An 11,695-nucleotide genomic window follows, 5' to 3' on the forward strand; every position below is an offset into this window, starting at 1 on the left:
CACTTAAGATTCTCTCCATCTGCCCTCCCCAGCTCACATGCTCTTTCAGATGCAGTCTTTAAAAAAAAAAAAAAAAAAGACACTATACATGAGATCGTAAACCATGTAGCAGGGTCAACATCTTGCTGAAATACAAAAATAAGTCTTAAAATCCCTAAAGTAATATACCAAATAATCTGAAGAGACACAATGCTACATCATTGGACAGATCATCCAGACAGATTAAAAAAATAAGGAAATGATGCCTTAAAACCTGCTGGACATAACACATACATACAGAACATTCCATCCAAAAACAGAACATTCTTCGAGTGCACATGGAACATTCTCCAGAACAGATCATGCATTAGGCCACAAAGCAAGTCTTAAAGAAGAATCAAATCACATCAACCATCTTTTCCAACCACAACAGTATGAAACCAGACATCAATTACAGGAAGCAAACTGGAAATTTCACAAATATGTGGAGATTCAACAACATGTTACTGAACAAAGGCAGTGTCGATGAAATCAAAGGAGAAATGAAAAAACACCTTCAAACAAATAAAATGGAAGTATAACTTACTAAAATTTATGGGATGCAGCAAAAACAGTTCTAAGAGGGAAGCTCATATCAATACATGCTTACCTCAGGAAACAAGAAAAATCTCCAACAACCTAACTTCACACCTCAAGGAACTAGGAAAAGAATAAATGAATCCCGAAGTTCACAGAGGGAAGGTATTAACAAATATCAGAGCAAAAATAAATGAAATTGAGACTAAAATGCTAAGAGATCAATGAAACTAAGTTTTTTTGAGAAGATAAACATCAACAAATCTTCAGCTACACTTATCAAGTAAAAAGAGACAGTGCTCAAATAAAATCATAAATGAAAGACGTTACAATTGATACCACAGAAATACAAAAGATCTTAAACTATCATGAACAATCATATGCCAACAAACTGGAAAACCTTGGATAAATTCCTAGAAAACTACAACCTTCAAGACTGAATCATCAAGAAATACAAAATCTGAACAGACTGATTACTAGCAAGGAGGCAAACAGAAATCAAAGACCTCTCAAAAAAACAAAAGTTCAGGACCAGATGGATTTACTGGTTAAGTCTACTAAACATTCAAAGAATTGACACTAATCCTTCACAAATGCTTCCAAAAAATAGAGAAGGGAACACTTCCAAACTCATCTTATTAGACCAGCATCACCCCAATTCTAAAAACCATACAAGGATCCTACAAGGAAAGAAAAATTACTGACCAATATTCCTGATGAATATAGACACAAAAATCCTCAACAAAGTATTAACAAGTCAAATTCAACAATGAATTTGGAGAACCATGCACCATAACCAAGTGGAATTTATTCTAAGGATGCAAGGATCATTCAAGGCCTGCAAATCAATGTGATACACCACAGTAACAAAATGGAAGGGAAAAAAAATCTTATTATCTCAATAGATGCAGAAAAAGCATTTGACAAAATTCAACATCCACTTATGATTTAAAAAAAAAAAACATTCTCAAAATAGTGTTAGAGAGGGAACATACTAACATAATAAAGGCCAAATAGGACAAGCCCACAGAAAACATCATACTCAATAATGAAAAGTTGAAAGCTTTTCCTCTAAGATCAGGAACAAGACAACAGGATCGATTCTCATCACTTTTATTCAACACAGTATTCGAAGTCCTCACCACAGCAAATACTCAAGAAAAAATCCAAAATGAAAAGGTAAAACTGGGCGCCTGGGTGGCTCAGTGGGTTAAGCCACTGCCTTCGGCTCAGGTCATGATCTCAGGGTCCTGGGATCGAGTCCCACATCGGGCTCTCTGCTCAGCAGGGAGCCTGCTTCCTCCTCTCTCTGCCTGCCTCTCTGCCTACTTGTGATCTCTCTCTGTCAAATAAATAAATAAAATCTTAAAAAAAAAAAAGAAAAGGTAAAACTGTCACTATTTGCAGAAGACATATTATATACAGAAAGCCCTAAAGACTCCATCAAAACACTGTAAGAATAAATAAATTCAGTAAAACTGCAGGATACAAAAATCAACATACAAATCTGTTGTTTCTATGCACTAATAAAGTATCAGATACAGAAATTAAGAAAACAATTCCATTTATAATTGCATCAAAATGAATAAACTACCAAAAAATAAATTTAACCAAGGAGATAAAACAGCTATATGCTGAAAACCCTAAGACAGTGATGAAAGAAACTGAAGACAAATAAATGGAAAGATATTCTGTGATCATGGAATGGAAGAATTAGTACAGGCTTATGTTGTTTTGTTGTGCTCGACATATATTAAGCCTTTTACAAACTGAGAATGTGTAGCAACCCTCACTTGAGCAAGTCTATCAGTGCCATTTTTCCAACAGCAGTTGTGTACTTTGTGCCCTACTTTGTTAATTCCAGCAATACTTCAAACTTTTTCACTTTTATCATTTTATTATTTTTGCTATGGTATCTGATCAGTGATTACAACTCACTAAAAGATGATGGTTAGCATATTTTAGCAATATTTTAGCCATATTTGTAAATTACGTTGTATTTTTATAGACACGAAGCTACTGCACACTTAATATAGTGTAAACTTAACTTTGATGTGCATTGGACAACCAAAAAACTCTGACTCACTTTATTGCAATATTTGCTTTACCGCAGTGGTCTGGAACCAAAATTGCAGTATCTCCAAGGTATGCCTGTACTGTGAAAATATCCACAGTACTCAAAGCACTCTACAAATTCAACCCAATCCCTGTCAAAATTACAATAGCATTTATTACAAAAATAGAACGAACAATCCAAAGTTTTATATGGAACCATGAAAGACCTCAATAGCCAAAGTAATTTTGAGAAAGAGCAAAGCTGGAGGTATCACACTCCCTCATCTCTTACTATAATACGAAGTTAGAGTAATTCAAACAGGTAGTTGCATAAAAACAGATGAATGCAACAAAAGAGAGAGCCCAGAGGGATTCCTGGGTGGCTCAGTCAGTTAAACATCCAACTCTTGATTTCGGCTCACGTCATGATCTCAGGGTCCTGAGAGCAAGCCCCAGGTCGGGCTCCGCACTCAACAGTGGATCTGCTTGAGTCTCTCTTCCTCTCCCCCGCCTGCTCGCTCTCTCTCTCTCAAATAAAGCAGTCTTAAAAAAAAAAAAAAAGTCCAGAAATAAACCCATGCCCATATAATCCATTAATTTACCACAAGGGAGCCAAAAACATACAAGGAAAACGTAGTCTCTTCAAAAAATGGAGCTAGATTGCCACATGCAAAAGAACTGAACTACACTACTATCGTAAACCATACATAAAAATTAACTCAAAATTGATTAAAGATTTGAATGTAAGACCCAAAACCATTAAACCAGAGGCAGTTAGCTCTTTGACATCTGTCTTAATAAGGAGTTTTTAGGTCTGAGTCCAAAACCAAAGCCAACAAGAAAAAAAATAAGTGAAACTACATGAAACTAGAAAGTTTCTGCTAAGCAAACAAAACCATCAACAAACTGAAAAGGCAATCTACTGAATAAAAGATATTTATAAATCATATGCCTGATAGAGGGTTAATATCCAAAACAGATATAGAACTCATTCAACTAAATAGCACAAGAATAAGCTAATTTAAAAATAAGCAGAAGGCCTGAAGAGACATTTTCCCAAAAAGATGCCAACAGTTGCCCAGTTGCAGAAATGGCCAACAGACACATGAAAAGATGCCAATCAACATCACTAATCAGGGAAACGCAAACCAAAACCAGGAGATAGCACCTCACACCCATCAGAATGCGATTATCAAAAAGACAGGAAATAACAAGCATTGGCAAAGATGGGGAGAAAAGAGAACCCTTGTGCACTCTTGGTGGAAATGTAAACTGGTGGAGCCACTACAGAAAATGATGTGGAGGTTCCTCAAAAACTTAAAAAGAGAAGCACCATATTGCTCAGCAACTGCACTTCAGGGAATTTATCCAAAGAAAAGGAAAACGCTAATTTGAAAAGATGTCTGCACCCTCGTGTTCATCGCAGCATTATTTTTAATAGCCAAGACATGGAAACAACTTGTCCATCACTGAACGAATGGATTAAAAAATTTAAAAATCTCTCTCTCTTTCCTTCTCTCTCTCTCTCATACACACACACATATACACACAATGGAGTATTACTCAGCCGTAAAAAATGAAATCTTGCCATTTACAGCAACATGGACAGACCCGAAGGGCATTACTCTAAGTGAAGTTTGAAGTGAGAAAGACAACGTATGATCTCACTTACACAAGGAATTTTAACAACAAACCAAGCTCCTAAATACATAGGTTAGTGGGTGCCAGAGGCAGGAGTTGGATTGGGGAATGGGTGATGATCAGAAGGTACAAACTTTCAGGTACAAAATAATTACTGACAGAGATGCAGTGTACAGCACAGTGACTACTGTTACACATTTGAAAACTGAAAAATGAAAATTGAGGAGAGTAAACCTTAAGTCCTCACGAAAGGAAAAAAAGACAAATGCTTTTCAAAATGAAAGAGCTATTAAGTGCCACTGAATCCTGTTGGCTGTATTTTATCTCTGATATCATCCAAAGGAGAAAACTACATGAAAATTTACTTTGCACAAATAAAATCTATTTTGTAATTACATATGCTATAAAACATATACAATTATATAAAACTGTATGCAAGAATCTTACACAAACTCTTAAAGAAAATAAAGTTAAACATAACTACTATATGACCCAACCATCTCACCTCCTTGGCATTTAGTCAAGGGAAATGAAAGCACATATCCATATAAAAACCTGTCCACGAATGTTCAAAGCAGCTCTATTGTGACAGCCAAAAACTGTAAACAACCTAAATGCCTTTCAATAGTTTAATTAACAAATTGGGGTTTCCCCATGTAAGGGTGGAATATTGTTCAGTAACAAAAATAATGAAATACTGATATATATAAGCATATGAATCAACCTCATGATTATTAGGCTGAATGAGAGGAGGCCGACAAGATAGAAAACATACTCAACAGGGGTGCATGGGTGGCTCGGTGGGGTAAGCCTCTGCCTTTGGCTCAGGTCATGATCTCAGGGTCCTAGGATCAAGTCCCACATCGGCCTCTCTGCTTGGCAGGGAGACTGCTTCTTCCTCTCTCTCTCTCTGCCTCTCTGCCTACTTGTGATCTCTCTCTGTCAAATAAATAAATAAAATCTTAAAAAAAAAACCATACTCAACAATTTCTTTCTCAGCTAACTCTAGAAAATGCTAACTAATTGAAAGTAAAAGCAGATCAGTGGTTGCCTGTGGATAGAGCAAGTGTTGGGAGCAGGGAGGGGCAGGAAAGTGGGATTACAAAAGGGCAAAAGGAAACTCTGGAGTGCAATGGACATTTCATGCTCTTCACTGTGGTGAAAGTTTCACAGGTAAACACTTACGTCGAATGCACCTGACTGTACATTTTAAATATGTGTAGTATACTGTATGTCAATCACACCTCAATAAAGTTGTTTAAAAATAAAATATCACAGCAAGAGAATAAAAAGGAAGAGAAAGGGGAAGAGAAGGAAGGAAGGAGAATTAGTAGCAGTGGTGGTATGGACCTCGCCTGACCTTGAGACTCACCATGATGTGACAGGAATCAAAAGACAGTGTGGCATTGGCATACAGATCAACAAAGAGCTTATGAGAATAGAAGTGAGCACCCAGAATGGAGCCACACTTAAACAATTATTCGATTTTTCAAGACACCAAAACCATCCAAAGGGAAAATTATTTTCAGTAAATGGTGCTGGAACCATGAGATACCCACACGGAGTGCAATAAACCATACAACTATCTCACATCATACCAAAAAACTGATTCAAAATTGTTTAGAATTCTGTTTATTAAATAAAAACAAAAAGCTTTTAGAATGTGAGAGAATACCTTAGTCTCCTGAATTAACGCCTAGGAATAGAGGGACTGGATCGTATACAGTAGGGGTATATTTAGCTTTTAAGAACGGCCAAACTTTTTTCCAGCTAGCTGTGCTCTCATAGTCCCAGACAGGACACACAGAACAATAACCATTACAAGTTGGTAAAATGGACTTCTCAAAATTCAAAGCTTTTGCTCTTCAAAAAACATAACTGAGAAAATGAATAGAGGGGTGCTTGGGTGGCTCAGTCAGTTAAGCATCAGACTCTTGATATTGGCTCAGGTCACAATCTCAGGGTGGTTTAGAGCAAGCCCTGTGTCATGCTCCCCACTTAGGAGTCTGCTTCTCTCCCTCTCCCTTTCCCTGCCTCTCCCTTCCTTCTTAAATAAATAAATCCTTAAAGAAAAGGAAAGGAAAGGGAGGGGAGGGGAAAAGGAAAGGGAAAAGCAGAGGGGGGAGGGTGAAGGGGGGAGGGGAAGAGAAGAGAAGAGAAAGGAAAGGAAAGGAATGGAATAGAAGACCCATTAGTCCGGAAGAAAATGTTCACAAAACATCTCTGAGGTATCTAAAGTCTGGCATCAATAATTAATGAAGAATTCCTTCAACACAAGAAGGGAAAAAAACCCAACCCAATTAAAAAAATATGCAAGCAATTTTAACACTTTACAAAAGAGCTAAACACACACACACACACACAGAGCACTTATCATCATTATCAGACAGATGCAAATTAAAACCAAAATGCAGTATCACTACACATCCTCCAAATGGCTAAAGTTAAAAGACTGACAACACAAACTGTTCGTGGGAATGGAGGACCTCTGAACCCTCCTTGCTGGTAGATGTGTAACATGGTCCAAACACATAAGAAAAACATGTGGTGGCTTTTTATAAAAAACATATATGTTCTCTGTGACCTAGCAATTCCAATCCCTCAGAGAAATGCAAACAGCAGACTTATACAGCACGTTCCACAGCAGCTTTCATCTTCAGAGCCAAACCCTGGAAACAGCCCAGGAGCCCAACATCAGAAGAACAGATTCCCAAACCACATCTATTCATGCAATGAAATACTACTCAGCAAAAAAAGGAACTGATCTGTCCAACATGGAGAAAACTCGAATCATTATGATGAAACACAGTGGAACACAGAAGAGTGCACAGTACAATTCCAGTCCTGTGAGGTTCTGGGCAGGCAAAACTAACCACTGGTGCAAAGAAATACGAACAGTGACGGCTTCTGGGGGTAGTAGGCAATGGGAATGACTGGAAGATGGAGTGAGGTAAGACTCTCTATTTTGATACAGATGGGATTACACAGGCATCTGCATTTGTCAAAATTCACTGATCTGTGTATTTCTTAATATATAAAATATTTTAAATTTCAAAATTTAAAATTTATTTAATATGTAAAATTGTGCATACATATAAAAAGAAGTGTTTATTTAAAACACTGAACTCTTGTTCATGATATGCACACCAAACTGTTTAGGGGTAAAGTGTGCCAATGTCTATAACCTAACTTGAAATATATTAAGGTCGTTAAATTGTTTTCATTACCACATCTGCAGCTGAGTAACACCGGTCCATAGAGCTCCTGAAGAGCTCCCTTATCTTTGGTCATTTCAAGTGATGTCCTGGCTTTTTACTGTTAACCTGTGGGAGTTACGATACTTACCTTGTGAGTGCCCCTTCATCAAACTGTGGAGAAGCTACAATAGCCTATCACCGTCCTAAAAAGTTCTGACTGCTGTAACCGCTCTGAAGTAGTTTCTGCACTGTTACATGAAGTGATAAGACAGATGGACAGGTACACGATACAAGACCAGTGCTCTTACCCCTGAGCTATGGAGCCTTCCTTTTGGACAGGTACATGATAACGCAAATAGAGCAAAATATTAATGCAGGTTTAACTACAGAATCTAGTACGCATGTGAGTTTCTAACTGTACAATTTTTTTTTTAATTTTTTTAAGATTTTATTTATTTGAGAGAGAGAGGGAGAGAGAGAAGTCACAAGCAGCGGGAAGGGGCAAAGGAGAGGGAGAAGAAGACAATCTGTTGAGCAGGGAGCTCAACCCACAGCTAGGTCCCAGAACCCCGAGGTCATGGCCTGAGCTTCAGACAGACGCTTAACCAACTGGGCCACCCAGGCACCCGTCTAACTGTAAAATTTTGAGTTTTCTGCACAACTAAAAATTTTTACAGTAAAATGTTGAAGAAAAAAAATCTTCTCCGCAGATGTCAACAGGACAACAAAGCCCCCATCACACTGTGTTTTTTTTGGCTACACTAGGAAGAAAAAAACACTTTCGAAGGCTACTCACTCACCATGAAGGAGCTGAAGAAAATTACAGAAGACTATTACAAAAAAAAAAAAAAAGGGATGACTAAGAGTAAGGGCAAGTTCAAAGAACTGAAAAAATGAGAAAAGGTCCAAAATAGCCAGAACAACTGTGGTGCTAGGGCACAGATTTTCACCGGCATAGAAATTACTAACTCTTGACATTTTTAAGTCCAAGATCCTTTTAGTATTATCATAAAGGAGGAGAGGTGGAGGAGCACCTGTAGAAAGAAGACTGGTCAAGAGTGTCAAGTGTTGTCGAGGTCAGCTGGAAAGCATGGAGGTCACTGGGTCCCTGATTAGAATGGATTCAGTACTGTTGTGGGGGCAGCAACCTTTGTGCATCATGTTAAGGAGTGTGCAGAAATTAGAACTTATTTTAGGAAGCCTGATTGTTGGGCACCTGGGTGGCTCAGTGGGTTAAGCCTCTGCCTTCGGCTCAGGTCATGATCTTAGGGTCCTGGGATAGAGTCCTGCATCGGGCTCTCTGCTCAGGAGGGAGCCCCATTCCCTCTCTCTCTCTCTCTCTGCCTACTTGTGATCTCTGTGTGACAAATAAATAAATAAAATCTTAAAAAAAAAAAAAAAAAAACCACCTTGTTAAAGACGACAGAGACATCCAGTATGTTCCAGGGCTGGAGGGGATAAGCCAATAGACGGCAAAGGAAGAAATGAGATACGTGACATTTCAGATTCCTGGTGGTGCTAGGATGAGCTCGGATCCAGTGCGCAGGTGGAAAGTTTGACCCAAGTTTTAACGGATACCTCATCCTGTTTTAACAGGAAAAAAAGGTGAGAGTATCATGCCTGTTGGTTTCCCTATTTTCTGTGAAACTGAATGCATACTCCTTAAAGGATCGAGCATGATTTTTTTTAATCTTCTGTGGCACAGTGTAACATATATAGAAATATACAAAACATTCAATAAATACTGGGGGAAAAAACAAAGCTAAAAATTCTACGCAAAACCCATCCTCATCACTACAACAAAAACTGCTACTTATGCTCTATTGTTCCCTAAGCACCTGCATTTTCCACATAATGATGCTCTGTGTTAGCCCCAAAGCACTGGTATGAGAGCTATACTTAACTGAGTAGTTTCACCAGGCAGACAATTTAGGACGGGTGACAGGAGGCTATTACAGGAGCTTCTCCAATTTAACAATGAGACACTCGCAATAACTACTTACTATTTCAACTCTCAGACAAACAATAAAAAGCTGTGACATCACTTGAAATGACCAAGTTGAGGCAGCTCTACCAGAAGAACAAGGTAACATAGGTGTTTTCCAGTTACAGATAAGGTAATGAAAACAATTCAGCCATTCCCCAACCAGCATTTTTAAATCAAACAGAAGAGATTAAAACATATGACTGAATTACATGTAGTTAAGGTAACTGTTTCACGAAATTTTTTCCACATATATATCAGAGCAAAATATAAAAATTTCTTAAAGTGACTGTGGCCAGTGAAAGATTTGAAAAATACTGATGGACACTTCAACGCAGAAAGGATTATAAATCATCAATTCTATATAAAATTATATAGTTGCATATAAAAAATGAAATTTGCCATTTGGGACAATACAGATGGAGCTAGAGGTCATTTCCCTACGTGAAGTAAATCAGAGAAAGAAATACCGTATGATATCACTTATATAGAGAATCTAAAGAAAAAAAACTTAAAAATACAGAGAAAAGGTGATGGGGTGGGACTCTAGCAAAACAGGTGAGGAGGACTAAAAGATACAAACTTCCCATTATAAAATTAAGTCACGGCTGATGAAAAGTGCAGCACTGGGAATACACTCAATAACATTTTAATACCTTTGTTGGTGACATATTAAACTGCAATGTGGTCAGCATTTCGTAATGTCTGTAATTGTCAATCACTATGTTAAGCACCCGCAACTAATACAGTTTTGTACCTCATCTAAACTTCAATAAGAAAAACTTCTCAGCTTTAACTTCTAATGCGGCAAATATCTATAAATACCCCAACCAAAGCCCTTTGTGATCCTAATTTGTAGTAGTGTAAAGGGCTCCGGAGGCCTAAGGCTTTGAAAACCTCTGGTCTGTTATTGTTATGCAACAAAGTCATGAACTTCTAGTTAAGGAAGTTCCTAAATCACGCAATTCTCTCCTTTCTCCTTTTACTCCACTGTTTGTCCACAACAGTTTTAGCCGTCCTAACAAGCGAAGGGCTGGCCAAAAGACTTGTGCTATGTGCTGGAGGGGTGTAATAAAAACTCGGGTTTCAAAAGTAGGACGGAGTCCTAGATTTTAAATAATTCTGGCCCTCCCTTATTCTCGTTTCAGCCGGGCACAAACCCTCAATAAAACCACAGACGTGAACCACCAGAACCGCGGCACGTTCGCAGAATACAGACATATGGGAGTGGGTGTAAAGGGTAAACAGAGAAACTTCGAGGGAAAGAGGGCAGCCGAGGTAAATCTGCCAAAATTGGGGCGTTTGCTGCGATTCCCAGCCTCCCTCAGACTCCCGACGTAGGTGTCAAAGGGTGGGTCTAAAGGGGCCGCTCCGGGTCGCCGCGGAGCTCCCACGAAGCCTCATCTCCGCCCAGACCCCTTCACCCCACCCTCACTCCCTGCGCCCCCCACCCACACGTCTTCGAACGCCAAATCCCCACGACAGCCCAGGAGTCTCACCACCAACAGGTTCCTGTCTTCCACCAGCTGCCGCTTCCGGAGGATCTCCGATTTCAGAACGTCCATCTCGTTGCCCGGGTTTACGCCCGAGCTTCCCTCTCGGACTCCTCCGACCAAGCCTCACCCACCAAGGCGCAGCGAGCCCACCACAAACAAGCCCAAGTACCCGACAACGACTGTTAATAACCACTTCCGGCGGAAGCCGAAGTGAGTGAGAGGAGGGTTGGGAGTGCTCCAGGGCCCCTGTTGTTGACGAAGCCTCTGTAAACTTGCGCCCCCTGGTGGCGCCCTCCGGAAGTGCGCCAGTCGTTGATGTTAAGAGAGCTAACAATTCAAAGTAGGCTGAAACAGGAGTCTTGAAGCCGGTGGAGGTCGACATGCTGTATTTTTAATGAGAAGTTATTGCATCTGCTTGTATCTACTAGTTCAGAAGGAAAAGTCTCCTCATAGAACACTTCAATTGTATTAATTAGGGCCAGATCCTCACTCATTAAACCAGTTTAAACCAGAGTTCTTGAAGTTACCTGCTTGTCAAAATGAATGCACTAAAGTGGGAAAACCGTGAACAATACTATTAGCTCAGTAAAGAATAAAGGGGCAGTGTTCGTTGCCAGCCCATTAAATTCCCTGTAAAGTTAAGCAACTACGTCCATTTAATTCACTTCAGAAGTAAATGTCTCTCATTTCTCAGTTCTAAAGGGCTTACATATCTTGGTGCTAATTGAACTTTTACCCGAGGCTGAGATAATCTTTATGGTCATGTG

The 11,695-nt window shown here is 39.2% G+C and overlaps 1 protein-coding gene across 2 annotated transcripts in view; it reads right to left on the bottom strand.

Annotated features, from left to right (window-relative positions):
- Positions 1-11,124, bottom strand: part of PRPF18 (pre-mRNA processing factor 18) — a 47,562-nt gene extending 36,438 nt beyond the window's left edge. For both annotated transcript variants that reach the window (XM_059404287.1, XM_059404286.1), the window contains exon 1: positions 10,932-11,124. In XM_059404287.1, the coding sequence (XP_059260270.1) occupies positions 10,932-10,997 (66 nt within the window). In that variant the 5' untranslated portion in view covers positions 10,998-11,124. The remainder of the gene's footprint in view (positions 1-10,931) is intronic.
- Positions 11,125-11,695: the final 571 nt, after the last annotated feature.

Source organism: Mustela nigripes, chromosome 6 (assembly GCF_022355385.1).
Source record: "Mustela nigripes isolate SB6536 chromosome 6, MUSNIG.SB6536, whole genome shotgun sequence".
Classification (NCBI taxonomy): Eukaryota; Metazoa; Chordata; class Mammalia; order Carnivora; family Mustelidae; genus Mustela; species Mustela nigripes.